We start from the raw sequence: 27,951 nt of genomic DNA, 5'->3' as shown, positions 1-27,951 counted from the left end.
AAAGCATCTGGTGATCTAGCTTTGGTCCACAATCTACCCATGGTTTAGACTCTGCTGGTGCACACTAAAAGTTCTCTAGTGTGCCTTTAACACAGTACTGTACACTACATTAAAGAACACTAGGGAAACTTTACTGTGCATCAGCAGAGTCTACATGGACCAATTAACGTGCAACATGTTAATGCTCTATAAAAATCACCCCCCAACCCTGCAAGGTACATTACCTCACCCTGTACAGAAGCCCTTAGTTTTTCAAATTTTAAGCTATGGAAACTCCATTCGTGCAAGATATTTTTTTAAAAAAATAAAAAGGCTTTGAGCTTTTAAATTTCATTTATTGTTAATATTTTAACATTGAAATACTGACAGAATTCTGCAGGGCATGAAGGGATGATCTTTCAGTGGTGATGTTTCTGTTTAAACTGAAGTCCACAGTAACCACATGTTCCAGTTTTTGTATCTTTGTCCTGCAAAAAGAAGAGATCTCAATAAAAAATATAAGACTTGCCAAATATAATTTTATTTTACTATTGTAGATTTTAAAAATTGCACTTCACTAAATTACCTGCATATTTACCTTTTTCCTAAAATGACTAACATTCTGATTAAAATGTAGTTAACTTTACATATTTCAATTGTGGTATCTACACTGAAAATTGACTAGAAGTGGCATTGAAAGGGTCATGTTTGACTTCCATATCATGCCCAGTTTCCAAGTTATTTCTCTCCTCCTTTTAAAAATGGCAGCTCTATAAGCGCAAAGTGGGATCTGAAAATTAGTATAAGAACAGTAAAAGCCAAACTGGACCCTCTGACACCTGTGCAACCCCACAAGTTGCAAAGTTACCTCAAAAAGTAACTTCACTGGGTTTGCACAGATGTCACTGATTGGAATTTACAAACATTATATGTTGATTATTCAAAATAGTAGAGAGTAATTGTCTTAAGACATGTCTACACTAGGAGTTCAGACAATTGAACAGTCCTATAGTGTAGCTGACAAAGAGAAGGAAAGTTCAGAGGCTGACTTCTGAGGGCCATCCTAAAGGGGAACTCTGGAGGAAGAATAAGATTACTGTGAAAAGTCCAGGCAAATATAGCCAAGAGTTGTTAAGTAACAATTTAAAAAGCATTTGTAGAATCACAGAACTGGAAAGGACCTTGAGAGCTCATCTCAAAGTGCAGAAAATTTGTTTGTTTTTTTAGATCCAAAAGTACCATAGAATTAGTTTGTTTACTGAACTCAGACCATAGAACACAGAGTTTGACTGATTCTGCCAGCAAGGCATTTTTATGCATTTCTCATCCTCAAACATAAGCTACCATAAGAGCTAAGCACTTGTCACTGGCATTCCAGCTGTTCTTCAACATCAAGTTCATTCAGGAGCAGTCTCCACTCATCTTTAACAGCCCCCACAAATGGCATAAATCCATTAGTGATTGTGCCACAAAAATAACTGACAAGCAAAGACTTCAGTTTGAGAAAAACATTCCAATCTTCTTTTATCCTAACTAGCAATTAAATAAAAGGGACTGAAGCACTTTGCCTTGGACATTTCCTCCAGATGGATTTAACTCTCGGATCCACTGTCAGATATTTCAAGTGAAGAAAAAGGGGAAAAATACAGAAACTAAAAGAATCTTCCACCATTAGAACCAAAGATCCAGATTACTACCCAAATACATATTTATAAAGGTGATATGTTGCACTGAACTGAAACAAACAGTGAGAAATTGTGAAAGTTAAGTCACAGAAGAAGAGACAACTTAATTCAGAACTGTGAATTAAAATATCTACACTTCTGTCCATTCAGCTCCACATCCATTTAACAAGTTTTCAGCATACTCACATTAGTTTATTCAAAGCTACACAATGCGCTAGGAACTAAAATAGCAATTTAGCTGGTAAAAACATCTCAATCTTTCACACCAGATCTAAGAGATATGCCTTATAGACTGTGGATTCCATTATTTTGTTTCATTTATAGAATCACAGACTTTTAAATTTTAGATATAATTGAGCCTTTCCATGTCTGAGTAATAAATATGCTTATAAAATGAATCACAGCATGTGTTTTCTTCATAAAATGTATGGGGTTTTTCCATATTGGGAAAAATCACAATGATGTTGACACCAAATAAAACCACCAATTAAAAAGAAAAAGAAGGCATTCTTGATGGTTCTCTCAGCCAGAGGCCAAGAGGACATAGAGAATGACTATTTAAACTCAGATTGTGAACTCTTAATCAGGGACCATGTCTTGTGTGTGTGGCGAGCACCCAGCATGCTACCAGGTCATCAATAATCACATCCTACTTACACTTAGAGATGGTTCCTCTAAAATGATATGCTTTGGTAGGGCAGCATCCCGGAAACTGTCAGTACTTCTGAACAGCAAGATAGTGAGGGGAAGTTCATACTGCACACGCTCTCTTAGGATATATAACGGACTTTCATCCTCAAAACTGTCAAGCCAGCATTTTATACAAGCAGGAAACTAACAGAATTTTTTTAAAAAAATTAAAGCATATCTAAGAAAAAACTCTTACTTGGAAAAATAGATCATCATGAATCTGCATAGATATTCAGGACAGAAATGTCTCAAAGGAAGTTCCTACTTTTTGTTTATAAGGCATTATTTGTTCCTAGCTGATCTTTCCCTAGCTCACTTTCCACTATGCCTTTGTTTGGTCATGCCATTTCTTCCACTTCCTCGGATCTAATCTAAAACCTATTGATGTTAACAAAAAGAATCCTGTTGATTTCAATGGACTTGAGATGAGGGTCATGTTCAGTCATTTAAGACTGTAAAGTCTTCTGAGCAGAAAACCTTACCCTTATATGTTTAGAGTGCCATGCTCACCTATGTTATTATAGAAATAATAAGTGACAGTCACTCCCTCCTTTCCAACTCACTAAGCCAAAACATCAAAAATGAGAGCGATTTTACCTACCATAAATAAATTAGTAAATAAAATATACTACATGTGATACAGGGAATAGCAAAAGAGGAGATTAAAGTTCTGTTACCAAATTTATGTACACTTTAGGATGTCCCAGAGCTCCACCACCACCATCACATGATATCACTCGGCTTTCAACTTTATTCACAGGCTGCTCTGCTATTAAATCAATAGCAAAGGTCTCATTCACCTGCAATAACAGAACAAGAGAAAAGATTTTTCCTGAGGTTCACTGCACAAAGATACAACTCAGAAGATCACCATCTGAGTCCCTCAGAAACCAAATTCTGCGTAGTAATTTTTAAAAGAAGCATTATTAAATATTGAACAGATAACAATAGGTATTGTTTAAGGGAACAAATCACATACTAAATATTAAGCAAAGCTTATCTAATTTCTACCAAACTATGGGTAAATTTCCTTCCTTTAGTAGAACAGCAGTTTAAACCTCTTCATGTTAGGCAAAACACTGGGATTTTTTAATATAGTGAACTCTGAAGTACACAGAAACTCCTTTAACAGAATATATCTGAAACAGAAATTTTGTATTTTATAAATAGCTCATAGACATTTAAAATAATAATTACCTCAACTTGAAGCAAACAGAGTTCAAAAATAACTGTAGATCTATTCAACTGCATTCAAATATGGTCTTGTCACAAACCTATCTGTCCAGGCTTTCCCAAATCCATTATGTACATAGTGGAGTCGCATCTTACGTGGGGGTTAGGTTCTAAAGTCAGCGCGTAAGGCGAAAATCGCATATAGTCAAAATTACCCTTGAAAATCCCTTAAATTGCCCATAAAGTACAGTATACTGTACATGGTTTTGTGTATGCAACCCTGTACAGTAATATATATAAATGTATAATGGATACAGTAATGTACAGTATATAATAAAGAGTACAGATGCAAAATATAATTTTACACTACTGTATTTTTAATTATAGGGGATAATTACAGGGGGTCATCAGGGCTTGATGTTGATCCAGAGGACGGAGGTGACAGAGAGCTAGGGTGATGGACAGCAAGTCCTAGATGAAGTGGCTGGCTCTGGTTCAGCTTGAGAAGTTATTGCGTAGGCTCATCTCCTGCTGGTTGTTTTTCCTTGAAAAACATGGTGATCTGCAAATGTAGCTGTTGTCTCTTGAACTGCTCAAACTTTTCTTGATACGGTCTCAAATCGTCTGTAATACTACATGTGATTTTGAGGCTCCGTTCCATAGAGGGATCGTATTCAGAAATTAAATCATTCAAGTGTTTTGCTGCTTGAAACACTTCAGCAAATTTTTGAAGATTCCAACTTGCTGGCTCTTCTTGTTCGTCGTCATCATCATCTTCGTCTTCTGTAGACAATTTTATCAGTTCCTCTAACTCTTCGTTAGTCCATGTTTCTCTGTGGCCCTCAATTAATTCTTCAATTTCTTCCTCAAGGATGTCGACGAAACAATCAACACCCACTTGCCTGGCCACCTGAACGATGTGTTTTACTTCTTTGTCAATGGTCGGGAAACCCTTAAAATCATTCACACATTCTTTCCATAGGTTTCGCCAACATGTATTGACTGTTTCAGGTTTGATTGACTCCATTGCCTGTTTATATAAGTGATGCAATCGGCAATGTTGAAGGACTTCCAACACTCCATCACATTAAGATTGGGATCAGCATCCATGAGAACGTAAGCCTCATGTACGTGGCCTTGAAACAGTGAATCACACCTTGGTCAAGAGGTTGGAGGCGGTATTGTGGGTGAGGAGAATGTGCAAACCGGAGTGCCGCAGGGTGCCTAGGAGCATTGTTTAACCCTTTAAAAAAAACTTTAAAGTCAAGTCCTTTCTCTTCGAGTTACCGCTTGACCTCCGGAATGAAACACTTGTGGAACCAATCCAAAAATAATGCTGCCGTCACCCAAGCTTTTTTATTTGATTGCCAGAACATAGGCAGGAGATTTTTGTTCTTGCCTTTTAGGGCACAGGGCAGCCCTGTAGAGCAAGTCCAGCTTTATTAAATGCCCAGCCGCATTGCCACAAAACAACACAGTCACATGGTCTTTAGCTGCTTTGAAGCCAGGGGCTGGTCTTTCTGATTTCGAAGTGTAAGTGCAGTTTGGCATTTTTTTTTTTTTTCAAAGAGCCCAGTCTCATCAGCATTAAAAACTTGTTCCGGAAGATAGCCCTTTTCTTCTATGATTTTCTTTAATTGTTCGGGGTAGGCTTTTCCTGCCTCTTCTTTGGCAGATGCAGCTTCACCCGTAGTTTGAACATTTTTGAGGTTAAAGCGGTTCCTAAAACTGTTAAGCCAACCTTGGCTGGCTTTAATTTCTTCTCATCAGAAGGCTGTCCCTCTTCGGCGGGAGGTTTGAACAGTACGTAGAGGTTAAGAGCCTTTTCTTGCAACATGTTGTCATTGATAGGCAGACGTTTACAGTTCATGTCTTCCCGCCATAAGTTTAATGCCTTTTCAGTCTTCACTAAAGTCTTAACATGCACTTGGCTCATCAACTTAGCAGTTATTGGAGCACCTGATGCCACGGCTTGATGAATTTCTCTCTCTCTCTCTCTCTCTAATCTTGATGGCATGGATACAAGATTTGTTGTGGCCATATTTACGCACCATGTTGGACACCGACATAACATCTCTCAATAATCCAACACAGCCAGTTTTTCCTCCAGTGTTGGAACAGATTGCTGTTTCTTCGGTTTAGCACCAGATGAAGTAGTTGGCTTGCATTTAGGGGCCATGTTTTATGAAAAATATGTACAGTATCTTTAAACACTAGACTCTCACTCAGCGTGGCGAGATGCTCACACTATGAGAGGCACGTGGGAACTAAGACCAACTGAGGGAACAGCAGATTTAAGTCTCCCATCTCATGCTCACTCCAGGGCATACGCTCATTGAGTGGAATGGTGGGCGGAATCACCCGCACTATTTACAGGTATCTTGTTATTTTTTTTATTTTATTTTTTTTGCCAAGTGCAGATAGTTGAATTCACATAAGTTAAATGCGTGTATGATGCACCTCACCTGTACTCTTCAAAGACTCAGCCCACTTACCTTTGATTACACACACTTCTAACTAGGAGCGTGAACTCTGCTTTTATGCTAAGGAACAAATTCTGCCCTCAAATGTGAACACAACATTCACTAACTTTAATAAGTTCAAATGAGCAAATGTAGAATTCAACACAATTAATTCATATTTTTATACACACAGTATCTCCTGAAGAGCAAATAGGCTTTAACTTTGATCTCACAGACCAAATGGGAGAAAGTCTAGAAAAAATATCTGGAGATTATCTGTAAGTATTGAACACTAACTTTAACAGCTATTAAAGTACGGCTTATTGTATTCAATTAAAATACAAACATGTGGAGAAACACTTAAAGTTATTCTAGCAGTTTTAATTGATCCGTATTGTCAATGAAGAATATACACATCATTTTCCCTTTAGGGCTTGGACACAGACTAAAATATCACTTTTCCCAAAAGAATAACTTTAGTTAATACATGCATGTGTGACGCTGGCATCTACTAGAAAAGCTGGGTATTTTTTTAAAAAATCAGTTTTTTATACACAAGAGTATAAAATATTCTGCAATGTCAATCAAAAGAGGCAGTTTCTGCTATGTGCGTATCTTCGTAAGTTTTATACAAAACGTGCAATTTGATTGGTTTTGAAAAATGCAGCTACTCATGGAGAATATAAGCATAAAGGTACGTATATTTATATTAGGTGAATCCTGAAGACCTACTTTACAGTTCTGGCATATGGCATCATATAACAGATTCCCTGCCCCCAAATTATGTCTTCCACCTAGGATTTAAATTCTTTAGCTACATTAATTTTCCAATCTTGCATTAATCAAATCAATTATCCAGACTGAATTTTTGGTAGCTAAAGATGTTAATAATTTCCATTTTGAACCAAGTTTTAGCTATTTATCTACAAATACACATGTGCAAAAATTAGAGATTGTATTTCAAAATACAAAACTTTAAAATGATCAAATCGCCATAAATACAGAATCTTTGCTGAGCCAGTGCCTCAGAATCTCATTGGCATTATGCATGTATTCACAAGTTGGGTGGAACTTCAGTTAATGTGGGAGGACTTAGGTAATTGTGAAAGTGTGCATGGAAGAAGTCCACCTCCTTCCATATAATACGTGACAGGGAGCACAGAAGGAGATATGGCTCTGAAGTATAGCTGATGCAAAGGCAGGAATAGAACCCATCTCTCTCCCAAGATTTAGTCAATGCCCAAAAATTTCCTTTGCCAAGGGAACCTCTGCCTCATGCACTACACAACTATGCCTCATGTACCGTTCAACCTGCATGGAGCATATGGAAAAATAAGCAGCAATCAAGTAATTAAGGACAGTAACATAATGCACATGCATGGGATGGGGAGAATTAAGGTTACAAGGCTACCTTGATTTCAGATTTACTACCAGTGGAGTTCCTCACTTTATAATTTTAATATTCTTTGGCTTGGACTATTGTGACGGGTTTTCCTGGGTGCCACCTGAAACTTGGAGCCCTCTGTCCCACCAACCTGGATTCCTTCTCACCCTGTGTAGCTGTGACAAGCTTGCAAACCTCTGATAGGTACTGCATTTAACAAAGACATTCACAGGCAGGGACACACCCAGCTGAGTTACATGAATCCTTCTCCCAGCCACTCATGAATTAACAATTCCCCCCAACTTTATTCCCCTGAGCTGTACCAGCCTGACCAGAATACATTTATCACCCGTCCGTCCCTTCTCAATGTGGAGATGACATGCAGCACCAGTTTTTTTGTTCCTGAGCTGAGGTTTCCCAAGCACTTCAAACAAAATACAAAAAACATAAAACAGGTTTACTAACTACAGATAGATTTTAAGTGATTATAGGTGGTAAGCATAAAGGACAGTGATGGTTACCAAAAATAAATAAATAAATAAATAAAAATAAGCACACAGTTAAGTTTTATAAACTAAACAGGATTTGAATCAAGCAGTATCTCATCGTGATAGATAGTGCAAGCCAGTTAAAAGAGCTACAATACACAGGCTGGAATTCCCCTCCAGCTCGGGACCACCTTCCCCCTTTCAGTCTTTGTCCTCTAGATGTGTTTCTAGTTGTTCAGTTGTGGGGGGAGTGAGGCCAAGTGATGAGGTCACTTCCCCTCTTTTACAGATTCTTCCAGCTTGCTGGAAAGATCTTTGCTCCTGATATGGGGGGTCCACCCTCATTGGTCAAGCATTCTCCATTTTCTACGTGCTCTCTCTGAGGGCATGGCTACACTTGCAGATGTAGAGTGCCAAGAGTTAAATCGGCCCTCAGAGACCGCAGAAGGAAAAGCACTGCCGTGTGCTCACACTGTCAGCTACAAACACAGTGGCGTGGCCACATTTGTGGCAGTTGCAGCAGCACTGGGAGCGGGGCATTATGGGCAGCTATCCCACAGAGCACATCTTCCCATTCTGGCACTGTGGCTTGTGGGAAGGGGGAGAGGGGTGCAGGGCATCCTGGGTCCTGTCCCAATGCCCCAAGATGCATCACTTTGCATCCCAGCGCTTCCATCCACATTTGGCGCCATCTTTCAAGGGTTTTTGTACAGCGCGCTCTGGCTTCCCTTCCAGTCTGCGGGAAAAATCCTGAACTTGTGAGGAATATGCTGATGGGTCTCGTCAGCACGTCACGAATTGCAGTAGAATTACTCCTTAAGCTAAAAAACTGACAGTGAGGGCTCTGACTATGATGTTTACTCACATAACACATACAACAAAAGATTGCTTGTAGCATTCACGAACATGCTCGCCACAGTGGAATACCACTTTTGGGCTCAGGAAACAAGCACTGAGTGGTGAGAGCACATCGTCATGCAAGTCTGGGATGATGAGCAGTGGCTGCAGAACTTTTGGATGAGGAAAGCCACTTTCAGGGGACTGTGTGCTGAGCTCGCCTCCACCCCGTCGTGCAAGGACACAAGATTGAGAGCTGCCCTGCCAGTGGAGAAGCGGGTGGCTATTGCAATCTGGAAGCTGGCAACTCGAGACAGCTACTGATCCGTTGGTAACCAGTTTGGAGTGGGAAAGTAGACCGCTGGAATCATGTTGATGCAAGTTTGCAGGGCCATTAATCGCATCGTGCTCAAAAGAACCATGACTCTGGACAACATGCATGACATTGTGGCTGGCTTTGAACAAATGGGTTTCCTTAACTGCAGAGGAGCAACAGATGGGACACACATTCCAATTCTGGCACCAGACCACCTGTACATAAATTGTACATAAATTGGAAGGGGTATTTCTCAATGGTTCTCCAGGTGCTTGTGGATCACTGTGGCCATTTCATGGACATTAATGCAGGCTGGTCTGGAAAGGTGCATGACACACACATCTTTTAGAACACAGGCCTGTTCAGGAAGCTGCAAGCCGGGACTTTCTTCCCAGATCAGAAGATCACCATAGGGGAAGTCAAAATGCCCACTGTGATCCTTGGAGACCCCGCTTACCCTTTAATGCCATGGCTCATGAAACCCTACAGAGGGAGCCTTGACAGCAAGGAGCGGTTCAACAACAGGCTGAGTCAGTGCAGAATGACTGCTGAGCGTGCTTTTTGCCGTTTAAAGGGCCGCTGGCACTGTCTGTATGGGAAGCTAGACCTGGCCGACGATAACATCCGCATGGTTATAGCCACGTGCTGTACCCTCCATAACATTTGCGAAGGGAAGGGTGAAAGCTTCACTCAGGCATGGACCATGGAGGTTCAACATCTGAAGGCTGAATTTGAACAGCCAGAGACCAGGGCTATTAGAGGGACCCTGCACAGGGCTGTAAGGATTAGGGATGCCTTGAGAGAGCAATTCGATGCTGAAAGCCACCACTAATGTTTGGTGCCCTGCACAGTAGCGAAGTGCAGTGGTTCCAGTGTTAGTAGGCATCTGTGTTTGCTACATATGATGCACTGACTTGCAGTGCTGTTGCTTTCCTGGACTATGGTATCCTTTACTTAATGCAATAAAGAATGTTTTCAAAGTCAAAAAAATTCAATTATTAAAAAGACAACTGCTGGGGAAACAGAAAGGGTATGATATATCTGTGCTATGTGGAAGTAGGGAAGGGGGCCGTGTGGAGAACGGGACAATCACAGATTTGCATATGTCCAGTTATCATACTCAGCCTTCCTGTCTGGAGTGCTGTGCATTGAGTGCTGCACTTCAGGCTGGCTAAAATGCATGGTGATTGGGGTTGAGTGCAGTGGGTAAGCGTCATAGTTTGCAGGACTGGGTGGTGAAGCTACAGGTGTTGGAGACAGCTGGTGGGGATAAGAAACCGGATGTTGGGGGAAGTGGGTTAGCAGTGACATGGGGGTACAAGGGAAAGAGTTTTGAGACAAAGGCTGCGGGGGCGGGCGCGGATCTGCTCTATCTGCAGTGCTATGAGCACCTGCATCGAGTCCGCTTGGCGCTCCATAATGCTTAGGAGCTGCTCTGTGCTTTGGTGCCGGCGATCTGCATTCTGCTGGTGGAGCCTCCTTTCAGTCTCCCACCACTCCTATACTTTTTGATTTTCAGTAAGGGACTACTGCATGACTTCATGCAGCAGGTCCTCTTTGGTTCTCTGCGGACACTTCCTGATTCTCTGCAGTCTTTCGGCCATTGATATCAAGGAGGCTGGAATCGGAAGGTTGCATCTGTAAAGCCAAAATGCAACACTTAACAGACGCAGCATTGTTCACACTAGACAGAGCAATGGTTCGGCCATACTTAAAGACAAGTACAGTGTACACAATAGTAGAAAGTGCCCATCCCAAAGTGAGTACACATAACCCACAGGAGCCCCAAAGGTGAGTAACCACAGGAGCAAGGGGGGCTGATTGTTACAGGGCCATACTGTCCTCTGGGGTTCTGTGCCTTGGGGAGAGCCAACAGCTGCAGGGGGGGCCCTATACTGAACACTGTCCCCACATTTTCCACAGGATGAGTTAGTCCTGGAAGATATCTTGCTGCTGAGGGTGACCTGGGAAGTAAGGGAGGGTCTTCTACTACAATGCGGCTTCCGCCCTGGCCTTTATGCCGCTTGCCTGTGTGCAGCAAGGGTCCCCCCGCCCCTCATGGCACAGTGGCGTGGACATGTTAGCCTTACTGGGATAAGGAGCACAGTAGCTCTGTCAAGGAACCTGCGCAAGTGGATTGCCCAGCTTCTGCATGAGATCTTTGAAGAGATCACGGAGGCCGATTACCGCAATGTGAGAGAGCACATCAACGCCCTATTCCACATCTAGGCAGCCCTAACCCTTTTTTCTGCAACCCTCCTCGCCCCAAGAGACCGCACCGAACAATTACCTTCACAAAATGAAAGCCGCTTACCGAGCACTTCCTCTGATGTTTGTTCTTCCCCAAGCACTGTCCACTGCGACTGGCTACCTTCCTCCTGGCTTGAAAACAGCTCCTGGCTGCATGCATCTAGGGATGCCGGGCCGTCCTTTGGCTCTGGGCCCCCCTCCTTCTCAGCACCCTTGCTCCCACTTTCCTCCTCCTGCCTTGTTGAACTCTGGGCTGCTACGGCCTCTGAAGCGTCCATGGTGTTCTTCAGAGTGAAGGTGGGGTTGCCCCCAAGTATCATGTCCAGCTCTTTGTAGAAATGGCAGTTTGTGGGGGCAGTGCCAGAGCGGCCATTTGCCTCCCACACTTTGTGGAAGGCAGTCCACAGCTCCTTCCCTTTAACCCTGCACTGCACTGCGTCCTGGTCATGACCCTTTTTTTCATGGCCCTTGATATCTGCCCGTAGGTATCATAATTCCTATGGCTGGAGTGCAGCTGGGACTGGACAGCTTCCTTCCCCCAAACACTGATGAGGTCCAGCACCTCGCCATTGCTCCATACTGGGGATCGCCTGGCACATGGAGGCATGGTCACCTGGAAATATGTGCTGAGAGCACTACACGCCTTGCTGAGCAAACAGGAAGGGAATTTCAAAATTCCCAGAGAATTTAAAGGGTGGGTCTGACGGTTGGTCACCTGAGGACAGGGCAGTAGATATGATGACCAGAGCGGCTAGAACAGGCATTGTGGGACACTTCTGGAAGCCAATCCGAGCACATTAATAGACCAGGGTGTCCACACTGGTAACGCAGTGCTCCAGCTGAGGCACAGCAAGTTTTATGCTTCTCGTGGAGGTGGATTACCGGGGCGCTTCAGCCACAGAGTCTGGGCGCTCTATGTACCTTGCCAGTGTGGACACCTCAGGAGTTAGGGCACTCGGGGCTGATTTAATGCGCTCTAACTTGCAAGTGTAGCCAAGGCCTGAGAAGTCTCCATTGTATACAAGTCCTATGATAGTCATTGTGAGTGTGGATTCCCTTTAAAGGGCCATTAGCACATCTGGCTGCTCCACTGTTGTACCTGAAAGGCTGGTTGTGGGTGTTCCCAATCTCACAACATATAGCAAAACTTCATAACTTCACATACCATGACAGCATATTATTGTCCTGTTGGACTGTATGTTCAACAGATCAAAACTTTTAAAATGATACCTCTCAAGGCATACTTTATCCAAAAATATACAATTCTATGACAGTGCTGAATATGGGGGTTTCAGGGTGCTGTTCTGATGCACACAGTGCTACAACTATGAGTTAGGTTAGTATGTTGCTATGAATGACTTTTATTATAATTCCCTGGACTGATATTTTAAACCTGACAGACATGGAGAAATAAAGCAACAGATCTCAGTTATACTTGCCCTTGCTGTATATTTCAATTTTTTCCACTTTCCTAGTTTAATTGCATTAATTAATTGCTTCTTATGCTTACTAAATGAATTATATGTATCTCTTAATTTACAACATTCATACTGAAAAGCCAACCAGACACTCAGAAGGTGGGAAATGTAGAGTTCGGATTGAAACTCTGACCTCAATCTCTTTTCCTCCCTTAAGGCAGCAGCAGAATAAGGATAATGCCCGCCCCCGCCCCCCCCCCCCCGCGTACACACACATTCTGTCCCTTGTGTGTTCAAGAGGCAGAATCTAATATAGTACAGCTCATGTTCTCTCACATATGCTTCCTACGTTACACTAGCACTACTCTTGGGCGACTTGAAGCTAGGATACATAGTTTGTTGTTTAAACAGTAAGACAGATATGACAATGTCCTGTAAAATACTGGACAAACCTTACTGAATTAAAGTGCAAGTATTTTAGCAGTCCATTGTATTGAAAATGCAAAGGTTTGTGTACTATTGTGGGAATTGCATGGAAATTCTTTAGCAGAAAAATAGGACTAATGCAATTTGTGGGAGATCTTAGGCACTTCAAAGGACTTTTGGGACAATACTTGCAAAATGCATTTCCTAAAAAATACTTAGGTGGTGGGGGGAGGGGAGAAAATGCAAATGACCCACCTCAAATCCATCCTACTGAAACTGTACTTTCAGCAGGAACCCATTGCCTGGCTAATGACCTCTTCAGTGAATGAGGGAGGCAACATAGTGACAGAGGATGTGGAAAAAGCTAATGTATTCAATGCTTTTTTTGCCTCTGTCTTCACGAACAAGGTCAGCTCCCAGATTACTGCACTGGGCAGCACAGCATGGGGAGGAGGTGACCAACCCTCTGTGCAGAAAGAAGTGGTTCGGGACTATTTAGAAAAGCTGGACGAGCACAAGTTCATGGGGCCGGATGCGCTGCATCCAAGAGTGCTAAAGGAGTTGGCAGATGTGATTGCAGAGCCATTGGCCATTATCTTTGAAAACTCATGGCGATCAGGAGAGGTCCCAGACGACTGGAAAAAGGCTAATGTAGTGCCCATCTTTAAAAAAGGGAAGAAGGAGGATCCAGGGAACCACAGGCCAGTCAGCCTCACCTCAGACCCTGGAAAAATCATGGAGCAGGTCCTCAAGGGATCAATTCTGAAGCACTTAGAGGAAAGGAAAGTGATCAGGAACAGTCAGCATGGATTCACCAAGGGCAAGTCATGCCTGACTAATCTAATTGCCTTCTAGGATGAGATAATTGGCTCTGTGGATGAGGGGAAAGCAGTGGACATGTTATTCCTTGACTTTAGCAAAGCTTTTGACACGGTCTCCCACAGTATTCTTGCCAGCGAGTTAAAGAAGTATGGGCTGGATGAATGGACTATAAGGTGGAGAGAAAGCTGGCTAGATCGTTGGGCTGAATGGGTAGTGATCAATGGCTCCATGTCTAGTTGGCAGCCGATATCAAGCGGACTGCCCAAGGGGTGAGTCCTTGGGCTGGTTTTGTTCAATATCTTCATTAATGATCTAGAGGATGGCGTGGATTTCACCCTCAATATGGATTCAAATGACACTAAACTGGGAGGAGTGGTAGATACACTGGAGGGTAGGGATAGGATACAGAGGGACCTAGACAAATTGGAGGATTGGGCCAAAAGAAATCTGATGAGGTTCAACAAGGACAAGTGCAGAGTCCTGAAGTGAAGAATCCCATGCACCGCTACAGACTAGGGACCGAATGGCTAGGCAGCAGTTCTGCAGAAAAGGACCTAGGGGTTACAGTGGACGAGAATCATAGAATATCAGGGTTGGAAGGGACCTCAGGAGGTCATCTAGTCCAACCCCCTGCTCAAAGCAGGACCAATCCCCAATTAAATCATCCCAGCCAGGGCTTTGTCAAGCCTGACCTTAAAAACTTCTAAGGAAGGAGATTCCACCACCTCCCTAGGCAACGCATTCCAGTGTTCCACCACCCTCCTAGTGAAAAAGTTTTTCCTAATATCCAACCTAAACCTCCCCCACTGCAACTTGAGACCATTACTCCTTGTCCTGTCCTCTTCCACCACTGAGAATAGTCTAGAACCATCCTCTCTGGAACCACCTCTCAGGTAGTTGAAAGCAGCTATCAAATCCCCCCTCATTCTTCTCTTCTGCAGACTAAACAATCCCAGTTCCCTCAGCCTCTCCTCATAAGTCATGTGTTCCAGACCCCTAATCATTTTTGTTGCCCTTCACTGGACTCTCTCCAATTTTTCCACATCCTTCTTGTAGTGTGGGGCCCAAAACTGGACACAGTACTCCAGAAGAGGCCTCACCAATGTCGAATAGAGGGGAACGATCACGTCCCTCGATCTGCTCGCTATGCCCCTACTTATACATCCCAAAATGCCGTTGGCCTTCTTGGCAACAAGGGCACACTGCTGACTCATATCCAGCTTCTCGTCCACTGTCACCCCTAGGTCCTTTTCCGCAGAACTGCTGCCTAGCCATTCGGTCCCTAGTCTGTAGCTGTGCATTGGGTTCTTCCATCCTAAGTGCAGGACCCTGCACTTATCCTTATTGAACCTCATCAGATTTCTTTTGGCCCAATCCTCCAATTTGTCTAGATCCCTCTGTATCCTATCCCTCCAGCGTATCTACCACTCCTCCCAGTTTAGTATCATCCGCAAATTTGCTGACAGTGCAACCCACACCATCCTCCAGATCATTTATGAAGATATTGAACAAAACCGGCCCCAGGACCAACCCCTGGGGCACTCCACTTGACACCGGCTGCCAACTAGACATGGAGCCATTGATCACTACCCGTTGAGCCAGACAATCTAGCCAACTTTCTACCCACCCTATAGTGCATTCATCCAGCCCATACTTCTTTAACTTGCTGACAAGAATACTGTGGGAGACCGTGTCAAAAGCTTTGCTAAAGTCAAGAAACAATACATCCACTGCTTTCCCTTCATCCAAAAGCTGGATGAAGCTGGATATGAGTCAACCGTGTGCCCTTGTTGCCAAGAAGGCCAATGGAATATACGAGCCCAAGCAGTTAAAGGTGTCAATATGACCCAATTACTGTCCGACATTAAGCAGTTTTAAACAAGCTTTGGTATACAGAGACATAAGCCTGCTTAGAATCATGGCAAACAGACCATTAAAAATCCTAACTTTTTATTAAAGATACAGAAAAGAAGGTTGATAACAGTCAAAGTATCTGAAATATAAAGCAGACTTTATATATATAAAATATATATATATTGAAATATAAAGAAGACTTTCATTTCAACATGCCCCCCTTGTTCCCTTTAACCGGAGACTTTTTAAGAAGGAAAAAAATCCTTGTTTGACAATCTTTTAAGTGATATTAAAGATAGTAATAACTGTCCTTTTGGGGAAATAAGAATTTAGTAGAGATGAGCTAGAGCTCTTGTTATTGCTGTTGTTGTTAAAGTCCAATCCTGTTTCCTAAGATGACAAAACAAGAAACACACACACAAAGGGAGAGAAAAAGAACAGCAAAGACAGAAGCTGCAGTTGTGTCTCTGGTGTTGACTTTCACTTGCAACCTTACTGCTGGAGAAACACAGGCACAGTACAGTCTTATCATGCACTCTCAGGCCTGGCAAACTCATACAAGCGTCAGGTTATTTAAGGCATCGGTTTTAGCTGCCTCTTGCTAGTCACAGGCTTATAGCAGTGTTGCAAAATATAAAGTCTTAGCAGACTAAGACTCTTTTTAGAGAGATGGAAAAAGAATAGTAAAAGAGAAGAAATCAGGTAGGGAAGGAAAAAGAACACGCAAGTGGGGGAAGGGTAAGAAAAAGTCTCACATCTCAGGTGGTATTTGGGATTTAGCCAAAGCCAGTGGAGGTAGCAATGTTATTTGGCTCCTTCTTCCTTGCCTGGTCTGGTCTGCTCAGGACATCTCTCTGAACCTTCTTCATCCTCATCGTGAGTCCAAAGAGACCAGAGGGAGGGAGGATAGCAGCCATGATAACGAAGCTCATTCCAGTAACCAATTTTTCTCCCAAATGCTTTCTTTAAGGACCCCAAAAGGGAATGATGGGTGGAATAGCCCATCCCCTCATTATTTTGTCCACCAATTACACCTAGTTTCATACACACCAATTTTGATTCACTGATTTCTGGTTCTACACTTCTCTTGTTACCAAGCATGATCTTAACACAGTCCTTGAGTCTTATCTTTTTTGTTTGGACTAATTCAGTCTGTCTCACTTTTGCACCTTTTCCCGTCAATATTTGTTACAGGTTATTGTGACATCTCATGAACTTACACTGCTTATTAGTGTAAGTTGAGCTAACAAGTAAAGTAAATTTGTAGGTCCAATTATCATAACAGTTCTTTGAGTAATAAGGTACGTTTTCCAATTCTTTCATCAACCTTGTCATGCTCAAAAGAACAGATGAAACATTCTTGCTCAACTTTACAAAACAACTCAGCCTCTAGACTAAGACAAAACATAGAAAGTTTTCAACCAACTGTAACAACTGAAAAGTCAGTTATAATGGAAAATGTTATGTGATTTTAACTAAGCGAATCGTGATCAGTACTCTGCTATAATTGAGCACTATTGTTGCTCTATTTGAAACTGCAGCTGGAAAGATCAAGACAAAGTAAGCTTCCACAGAAAGATCATTCATTATTATAAAGGACAGTCAAACAGTAATATAGTACTAAAATTCTGTATGAAATGTGGTTCCTCTCTCACTATGTGTTATTACAGCACCTAGAACAATAGGGGCTTCATGTCATTAGGGACTCTAAGTGCTACCACAATTCAAATAATAAATATGTATCAAATATCTAATCGCTATCATTTTCCTTGAATACTTTTACATTAATCTATGGATTTAATCCAGTTTGGGAGAATTTGATTTTCATTGAGTAGATGGAATAAAATATATTGTTATTACCTAAAATTTAGTGACCAATATATAAAAGTTTTAAAAAGTGTAAGAGGAAATTCTCCAGAGTAACAATATTTGAGGGAGTAGGAGTTAGTAAATACACATTTAAGGCTTGTCTACTCATGGTGCTATTCCGGATAACTACATATGTAGACACACTTATTCCAGAATAAGGGCATGGCTACACTGGAAACTCTGAAGCACTGTCGCGGGAGCACTCCTGCAGCATGGTTTTGAAGTGTGAGTGTGGGTGCACGTGAGCACTGGGAGAGAGCTTTCTCAGTGCTCCTGGTAATCCACCTTCACAAGGGGATTAGCTCCGAGCGCTGGGAGCAAGGCTTCCAGCGCTTGGAGCCTGTCCACATTAGCGTTTTAAAGTGCTCAGACTTGCTGCGCTCAGAGGGGTGATTTTTCGCACCCCTGAGCCAGCAAGTTAGAGCGCTATAAAATGTAAGTGTAGACAAGCCCTTAGAGTGCCTTGTTCCTGTTTATCTTAACCCACTGGGTTAATAGCTGTTCCTGAATAACACCATCCTGGCCCCTATGGATGTAGAAGCCCTCTACACCAACATTCCACAGAAAGATGTACTACAAGCCGTCAAGAACACTATCCCCGATAATGTCACGGCTAACCTGATGGCTGAGCTTTGTGACTTTGTCCTTACCCATAACTATTTCACATTTGGTGACAATGTATATCTTCAAATCTGCGGCACTGCTATGGGTACCCGCATGGCCCCACAGTATGCCAAAATTTTTATGGCTGACTTAGAACAACGCTTCCTTAGCTCTTGTCCCCTAACGCCCCTACTCTACTTGCTCTATATTGATGACATCTTCATCATCTGGACCCATGGAAAAGAAGCACTTGAGGAATTCCACCATGATTTCAACAATTTCCATCCCACCATCAACCTCAGCCTGGTCCAGTCCACACAAGAGATCCACTTCCTGGACACTACAGTGCTAATAAATGATGGTCACATAAACACCACCCTATACCAGAAAACCACTGACCGCTATTCCTACCTACATGCCTCCAGCTTTCACCCTGACCACACCACACGATCCATTGTCTACAGCCAAGCTCTGCAATACAACCGCATTTGCTCCAACCCCTCACACAGAGACAAACACCTACAAGATCTCTATCAGGCTTTCTTACAACTACAATACCCACCTGCGGAAGTGAAGAAACAGATTGATAGAGCCAGAAGAGTTCCCAGAAGTCACCTACTACAGGACAGGCCTAACAAAGAAAATAACAGAACGCCACTAGCCGTCACCTTCAGCCCCCAACTAAAACCCCTCCAACGCATTATTAAGGATCTACAACCTATCCTAAAGGATGACCCAACACTCTCACAAATCTTGGGAGACAGGCCAGTCCTTGCCTACAGAGAGCCCCCCAACCTGAAGCAAATACTCACCACATACCATACAACAGAACCACTAACCCAGGAACCTATCCCTGCAACAAAGCCCGTTGCCAACTGTGCCCACATATCTATTCAGGGGACACCATCAAAGGGCCTAATTACATCAGCCACACTATCAGAGGCTCGTTCTCCTGCACATCCACCAATGTGATATATGCCATCATGTGCCAGCAATACCCCTCTGCCATGTACATTGGTCAAACTGGACAGTCTCTACGTAAAAGAATAAATGGACACAAATCAGATGTCAAGAATTATAACATTCATAAACCAGTCGGAGAACACTTCAATCTCTCTGGTCATGCGATTACAGACATGAAAGTTGTGATATTACAACAGAAAAACTTCAAAACCAGACTCCAGCGAGAGACTGTTGAATTGGAATTCATTTGCAAATTGGATACAATTAACTTAGGCTTGAATAGAGACTGGGAGTGGCTAAGTCATTATGCAAGATATTTCCCCTTGTTTTTTCCTACCCCACCCCCCAGACGTTCTTGTTAAACCCTGGATTTGTGCTGGAAATGGCCCACCTTGATTATCATACACATTGTAAGGAGAGTGATCACTTTAGATAAGCTATTACCGGCAGGAGAGTGGGATGGGGGGAGAGAAAACCTTTTGTAGTGGTAAACACCCATTTTTTCATGGTTTGTGTATATAAAAAGATCTTCTCTGCTTTCCACAGTATGCATCCGATGAAGTGAGCTGTAGCTCACGAAAGCTTATGCTCAAATAAATTGGTTAGTCTCTAAGGTGCCACAAGTACTCCTTTTCTTTTTGCGAATACAGACTAACATGGCTGTTACTCTGAATCCACATGTAGACAATTCCCTAGATCAAAGCTGTGGAACAGAGGAGTATATAAGCAGTCTGACATCAAAGCAAAGCAGTACACATCAGCGAGAGTCTGGAGGAGTAACTGGTTCGAAGACAGAGTAAAACAGATCCGTCATTTCTACTTTGTAACAAATTTTTAAAATTGTGGACATTAAAAATATTTATTTTAATAAACCTGAATATTTAAGGCATCATTACCCAAGAAAATTAAAATCTTATCCTGAGGAGTCTAGATACAATGTGTTTTACCTCCTTCTGTCGTGCAACAAATCGAACCTTCCTGTAGTCATTTTCTTCATAAACCTGAAATACAAAATAAGTTGCATCTTAATTAGAAAGCAGTTACCATGACTAAGGGATACGAATATTTAAAATACAATAAAAATCTGCTGGCAGTTCAAAACAAAAGTGAAATTGGCTTTCTGGGCTTCAAGTTCATTGACATCTCGAGGATGGGGATTGAGGATGGAGTTATCACTTCCCACAAAATATTTCAAATGGGCAAATGATACCATTTAGAACATAAGAACGGCCATACTGAGTCAGACTAATGGTCCATCTAGCCTTTCTATCGTCTGAAAGTGGCCAATGGCAGGTGCTTCAGTGGGAATGAATGGAATAGGCAATCATCGTCATCCACTCTGGCGATCAGAGGCTAGGGTCAACCAGAGTATGCGGTTGCATCCCTTACCACCTTAGCTAAAAAGACATTGATGGAACTATCATCCATCAATCTATCTAGTTCTTTTTTTAACCCCATTATAGTTTGGCCTTTACAACATACCCCTGGCAATGAGTTCCACAGGTCCTCCTTTACTTTCTCCACAACAGTCATGATTATAGACCACTATCAGATCCCCTCTTATAATCATCTCTTTTCCAAACTGAAAACTCCAAGTCTTTTTAATCTCTCCTCATATGGATGCTGTTCCATACCGTTAATCATTTTTGTTGCCTTTTTCTGTACTTTTTCTAATATATCTTTTTTGAGAAGGTGGCAAAACTGCATGCAGTATTCAAGTTGTGGTCATATCATGGATTTATATAGTGACATTATGATATCTTCTGTCTTAATAGATCCCTGCTCTGATACAAAATTTATATCTGCATCCAATCCATAAACATGGTCCGTTCCAAGATCTCTTTAGGGAGTGGTAACTGGTAATTCAGACCCCATAATTTTGTATATATAGTTGGGGTTATGTTTTCCAATATGCATTTCTTTGCATTTATCAACATTGAATATCATCTGCCATTTTGTTTCCCAGTCACCCAATTTTGTGAAATCCCTTTGCAACTCTTTGTAGTCTGCTTTGGACTTAACTATCTTGAGTCTCATCTACAAATTTTGCCTCCTCACTGTCTGCCCCTTTTCCAGATCATTTATTAATATATTGAACAGTACTGGTCCTAGTACAGATCCCTGGGAGACACCACTACTTACCTCTCTCCACTGTTAAAACTGACCATTTATTCCTACCCTTTGTTTTCTATCTTTCAACCAGTTACTGATTCATGAGAGGACCTTCCCTCTTATCCCATGACTGCCTACTTTGCTTAAGAGTCTTTGGTGAGGGACTTTATCAACGACTTTCTAAATGTCCTAGTACACGATATCTACTGGATCACCCTTGTCCGCATGTTTGTTGACCCCCTCAAAGAATTTTAATAGATTGGTGAGGCATGATTTCCTCTTACAAAAACCCTGTTGACTCTTCCCCAACACAAGTTGATCTATGTGTCTGATAATTCTGTTCTTTATTATAGCGTCAACCAATTTGCCTGGTACTGAAGTTAGGCTTACTGGCCTGTAATTGCCAAGATCACCTCTGGAGCCTCTCTTAAACATTGGTGTCAAATTAGCTATCCTTCAGTCATTTGGTACAGAAGCTGATTTAAATGACAAGTTACATAACACAGTTAGTAGTTCTGCAGTTTCATATTTCCTTCAGAACTCTTGGGTGAACATCACCTGGTCCTGGTAACTTACTGTTGTTTCAGGGTTTCAGCTAGCTAACGGCAGGTGTTCAGAGCAGGATCCACTGCCCACCCCCTTCACTGTACTCTTTTTAAAAAAAAAAATCTCAGTCTTCAGAAACATCAGGGATGGCCACAGCTGGAGATGAGACACTGGTGGGCTAGGCCAGGGCTCTGAGGTGGCACAGAGCATTTTCTCTCTCAGGTGCTTACATGTTCAGGATCTAACCATATGTGAGGTCAGGAAGGAATTTTACCCCCAAGTCACACTCGCAATGACTCTAGGGGTTTCTGCCTCCTCTGCAGCACATGGGTGTGGGTCACTTGTCAGGATTATCAGATCATCACTTTCCTACTATTCTGTAGGCCTTGGGTCCTGGTATGCCTTGGTACCTCCTATTCTCTGTCTCTGGCACATAATAGCCTAGTCTCCTGTGAGCTGTAATACTTTAAACCCAACAACCAAAATTAGACCAGTGTGCTGGATGGTGTTGGTAGCCTGCAATTTACAGGTCAGATTAGGATGATCTAATGGTCCCTTCTGGCCTTAAACTCTATAACTATGACATTCCCCAAATAATCAACTCCTATTTTAAAATTAACTAGTTTGTTTCTATAATTAATACTACTCTCCAACTCTTTACTCTGCCCTACAAAAGTACCTGTGAAGTACTGTATGTATCTCACTTTATCATCACCTGGAGATACTAGATAAATTCTGCTTTGCAAGTACATTTTGAGGGACAACCAAAGCACTCAATTCTGCCTTTCTCTGACACTGCCGCAGTGAGTGGAAGGAAATGGAAACACTAAGCACAAGCCTTAGTTCTGACCAATCATTCTGGCAGAAGGGGCTCTGGGGATAACAAGCAGCTGTGACACTGCTGTCTGCTCTCAGAACGCTCATTGTCAAATTGACTACAGTCTGAGCAGGGTTAAAAACTAAATCTCCCATTAAGCAGGCTCCTCCTACACAGAGGACAGAGAGAAAAAGTGGCACAAATGTTACGCCTGTAGGATGCTTGTGATCATCATGACAATTTTAGCTTTCCTCTTCCCCTTCAAATTTAGTTTTCATTTAAATCTACACTATAATGAAAATTAATCTTAAAAAGTCTTCAAACCAGGGACTGGTCTCTTAGATTTGCTGTCAGAGTAGACAACTCCTTCAGTCAGTGAACCTCCTGTGTTTGCCACTAGAGAATCTCCTCTCTGCCCCACAGCCACACCCAGTACAGGGTTTACAATGGTGCCATCGTGCCGGGCCCAAACTTGGAAGGGGCCCATAACGACTACATGGGTACCCACAAAAGGTTAATCCAGCCCTAACCACAGCCTGGCAATGTGAAGAGTCAGCAACTTCCCAGCACCTGCTGAAAATGCTCAGCAGTCCAGGAAGCAGAGCATGCAGGCGCAACAGGGACTTGGTGTTACGGAGTATGCTGGGAGTTGTAGTTCGCACACTGCTGCGTTCCACCAGGGCCTTTGGACCTGCGCCGCCAGCTGCACGACTACTCCCAAAATGCCCCATGCCACACTGCCCCAGTTTAACTGCAGGTGGCAGTGGAGCAGACCAAAAAAAAAAAAAAAAAATCCAAACCAAGGAAATGGCGCAGGGAGAAGGTTCCTGGTGCTGGGGGTGCTGATCCCCCCCATGCTTCCCACCCACATGGGGCACAGGGTGGAGGCTCCTGGCTCGGCCCTTCCCACTCCTGCATCTCCCCTGCTTTGATGGGGCAGTGGGTAGCAGCAATGCTGTGACTCCCAGTGTGTGCCCCCCAGCACCCTCGCCCAGGTGACCCTGATGCCTGGCTAAGGGCTTCTGGGCACTGTCTCAACCCTGCAGCTTTGCGATGGGGGGGAAGAGAAGGGGGAGCCCTTGAGCACCACTGGGGGTGCTGGCTGCCACGCCCCCTGCCAGTGGGAATGCCCAGAAACATTTCTCTGCACTCCAGGGAGGGGAGGTGGTAGAGCACGGTTTGGGGGAAAGAAACGAGTCCGGGTGCAATGGAGGACCTGGCGGTGACTGGCGGGAGGGAGAGGGGGCAGAGAAAAGAGTCTGGGTTGAAGGTGGGGGTTGGCTCGGGAACGACAGTAGGAGGGAGGCGACAGCCCTGTGGGTGAAAGTGGGGGATGAGCCTAGGGGAATTCTGCCACCCAAAATTAAACATTCTGTGTACAATATTTTAAAATTCCGCAAAATTCTGCATATTTTATTTGTCAAAACAACACTACGTAATCACACCAGTTTCAATTATTTGGTAATTCATTTTGAAATACCTGTCAGCAACTATGTCTAACAATACAGACAAAAAAATTCCCGCAGGAGCAGAGAAAGAAACCCCTGTTTCTTTGCCCCCTCACTCAGCCCAGCTGGGGGGGGGGGAGGGGGAGGGTCAGACATCCACACCCCCTACCACCCACAGAGCCCAGCCGCGGTACCCCCCCAGCCCAGACACTCATACCCCCCTCCTCCTCCACAGCCCAGCTATGGGGTGCCCCCCCAAACAGCCACACCCCCTGTTCCCCCAGAGCCCAGCTGCAGAGCTCCCCATGCCCAGACACTCACACTCTATTCCTCAGAACCTAGCATGGGGCCCCCCCAGTCCAGATACCCGCACCCCCTACCCCTCAGAGCCCAGTCACAGGGGTCCCCCCAGTCCAGACACACACACACTCCCTCCTCACCCAGAGCCCAGATGTGGAGCCTTCCTAGCCCAGGGACCCCCTACTGCCCAGAGCCCAACTGCAAGCACCCCTCCCCCTGCACCCTCCCCACCACCACCCTCCAGAGCCTAGGGATCCAGAGGAAGAAATAGCCTGATACTGGGTCCCAGGCTTCTGTGGAATTTCCTGCATGCTGCCTCCTTCCTCCAGGAACCCCCCTGCTGCTCCTCTCTCCCTCCTCCCCCCACAGTGTATAGTCCAGAAGCCCCTCGTGGCCACCAACAGCTCTGCAGCCCATTTCTGTGGGAGAAAAAGGAAATTCTGTGCACACAACATTAATTTCTGTGCAAATTCTGCATGTGCAGTGGTGCAGAATTACCACAGGAGTATACTGGCAGTATAAAGGAGATTGAGGAGAGCCCTTGTGTGAAGTGGGATTTAGTTGGGGGCAGGGAGGGGAGAACAGTATGATGGACAAGGGGGAGAGCCCAGGTGTGAAGGATGGGGGACTGGCTTGAGGCTGGATTGTGGTAGCCTTGGTGGTAAAGCATGTCTCTCCCAGTGGCCCTTTCTCCCTGCAAAAGATGGGCACCAACAATTCCCCACACTCCACCCCAGTAACTTAACAGTTTCACTTGAAGTCATAAGAGATGGTGAGGCAAAGGGAGAAACAGGCTAAAGAAACTAACATTTAAAAAGGTTTTGTAAATATTATTGTACCAAAGTAGAAAATACAGCTTTCAAAAAATGTATTCATAAAACATAATTTTGGGTGGAGGCGGTGGGGAGGTGCAGGTGCAATTCCACTGACTGGGCTTAATATGGCTCAAAAATGTGCTAATTAAACTTGTGTGCTCAGGCCCCAAGCAGGCCCTGAGTGTTTTAACAAAAAAAGAAAAAACAAACGAACAACCACTCCCACATAAATAAACCAAATTCAAGAGTACCCTGAGTATATTGATGTTAGCCCAATTTGTTCTCAACAGGCTGAGTGGAGGTATCAATACAGTGTGGCTTCAAATATCTTATTTTCTTTTTGAATAAATGTTTTCATCCGCATCCCAGCAGTACAGGGTTTACTATAGGGCCAATGATGCCGGGGTCACATTCAGAAGGGGCCCATAACGACTACATGGGGGCCCACAAATATGTTTGGTGCCAGACCCACAAAAGGTTAATAGAGCCCTGGCCATTCCCCATTCTACTCACCCCCACACAGTATTCTACTCTCCCCAAAAGTGTCCCCTTCCATCCATTTCCCAGTTACCTCCCCAAAATCTGCCCCGAGGTCCTTAGCAAACAATCCAGCTGGGGATCATCAGATGAGACTGCACTCTCATCACGTAATCCTCACATAATAATCCACTCAGCCACGCCTACCGTATATGTCCACGTACCAAACACTTGCAGTAGTTATCTTTAGTTCTGTGACACTCCTCAGTTGGTGAACCAGAGACAGGAGACAATTACTAGAGTTAAGGGGAAATCATACAGAGAGGGAGAGACATACTGTGAGGGCTGTAGTCTCAGTCACCAATCCACAACTGAATTATTATCCAGGGCCTGTAGAGAAAGTAAGGGAGGAATATAGAGAGGACCCATGGGGGCATTGCTGGGGAGGAGAAATACTGTGAGGGGCTGTAAAGAGCATGGCAGTGAAAGTGCAATCTCACGTCTGGCCTACACTACTATGGTAAATCTATCTAATTTGTGCAATTTCAGTTACGTGGCTACACTGCGCTGTGTCGACAGCAGAGCGTCTCCCATCCAGGCTATGTCTACGCTATGGGGAGAGATTGATCTAAATTATGCAAATTCAGCAAAGTGAATAACATAGCTGAAGTTGACATACTTAGATCTACCTGCTGCGTTGTCCACACTACATTACGCTCTCCTGTTGACTCCCCTTGCGCTTCTTGTTCAGGTAGAGTACAGAAGTCGAGGGGATCTTCACTAGACCTACTAATTGATCGCTGATGCATCGATCACCCAGTAAGCATAGACAAGCCCTTGGGAAGGTGGAGTACACAAATCGATTGGAGAGTGCTCTCTCATTGATTTGGGGTGTCTTCACCAGACCCACTAAATCGACACTCACTGCAATGATTGCAGCACAGCTGATCCCCCAGTAAGTGTAGACATGCCCTCAGCTGGTGAATTACATACATCAGCTGAGGGGCCTGCTAAAGAGAACAACACACAGTTCCATTGATAAAAGCTAATTCTAGTGCAGGTGCAAGTATTATAGCAACAGGGAATCGCTAGCGTGGATGCCCTTAATCAAAAGCACAAACCGATTTGAACACTCCAACAAAGTAGACCTGATCACATATTTGTATTGTGCACAAACGCAGCAGCGCCCTGATCTGACTGGGGATTCTGGCTACCACAACACACCAGGTTAAAAGGGAGCGGAAGGGGCAGGGGAGTGACACCCTACCCCCAGGACATGCAAAGCACTAAAGACACAGGAAACCCAAATAGGAGAGCGGCGCAGGAGCCGCGCGCCCCGGAGCCGGCAAATAGCTCCCAACGCCGGGAAGCCCCCTGGCTTTTGTGCTGTGGCCGGGACCGCGTCCCTTGGGGCCACTCAGCGACCCCACCCGGGGCGGCACAGCTCGGGGAAGCCAGCAGCCCCAGCCCACACAGTAACGTTACCTGTCCCGTGTGCGTCACGCTCTCGCCACTCGCAGACACGCGCGCGCCTTGGCCTCTCTGCGGGGGAGCGGCCGCCACCCGAAGTGGAGCGAGGCGCCTTAGCAACAACACTCCGCGGAAGGTCGAGCACGACGCTGCCATTTTGACTCCACCACGTGATCGAGCAGCCTGGTGCTGCCACTGCACATGCGCAGCACGCTTTGCCCCGGAGGAGGCGCAGTTCGGCACGTGACACCGCAGTATGAGGCCCGCCGTCCCTCCCTGTGGGCCGCGCTGGGGTGGCGCAGGCGCGGACTCGCTTGGGTTGTGGCGCGAGGGCTCGGCTCGCGACAGCTGGCAGCGCCGCTTTCTTCACGTGACCCCGCCGATCCCGAGCCGCGCTCCTTGCTCCCCGCCGCCTCAGTCCCTGCCGCAACTGCTACGGCGCTGGCGAGCGAAGGTCGGTGGCTCGGACGGGGGGCGATGCCGTTGCGGGGGCCTGGCCCGGGTTCGCCAGTTCCCTATCGGCGAGCGGGGCCCGCCTCGCACGGGCCGGGCTGTGTCCCGCTCATGGCAGCGCCGGGGTCCAGGGGCTTCCCTGCCCCGCTGTGAGCCGGGACAGCCCGGGTGCCTGCTTGGGCCCGTTCCCCGCGGCCGGCGGGGCGCGGTCTGTTGGTGGCTGCGCTGGTGGCCAGTGGGGTGGGGTCGCTAGGGCCCTGCCTGGGCGCGCCTGGGCTCACTTGTTTCTTCTGC

The 27,951-nt window shown here is 44.6% G+C and overlaps 1 protein-coding gene across 1 annotated transcript; it reads right to left on the bottom strand.

Moving 5' to 3' along the window:
* Positions 1-314: 314 nt before the first annotated feature.
* On the bottom strand, positions 315-27,951 carry NDUFS6 (NADH:ubiquinone oxidoreductase subunit S6). The gene is made up of 4 exons (XM_073332459.1): positions 27,220-27,951; positions 20,167-20,220; positions 3,032-3,154; positions 315-467 (listed from the first exon to the last, which is right to left on the bottom strand). The coding sequence occupies exons 1-4, from the start codon at positions 27,358-27,360 to the stop codon at positions 399-401; spliced, it is 387 nt and encodes a 128-aa protein (XP_073188560.1). The 5' UTR covers positions 27,361-27,951; the 3' UTR covers positions 315-398.

The sequence above is a fragment of the Lepidochelys kempii genome, chromosome 2 (assembly GCF_965140265.1).
Source record: "Lepidochelys kempii isolate rLepKem1 chromosome 2, rLepKem1.hap2, whole genome shotgun sequence".
Taxonomy (NCBI): domain Eukaryota; kingdom Metazoa; phylum Chordata; order Testudines; family Cheloniidae; genus Lepidochelys; species Lepidochelys kempii.
Note: the sequence above shows the minus strand (reverse complement) of the source record. Positions and strands in the feature narration are given on the sequence as shown.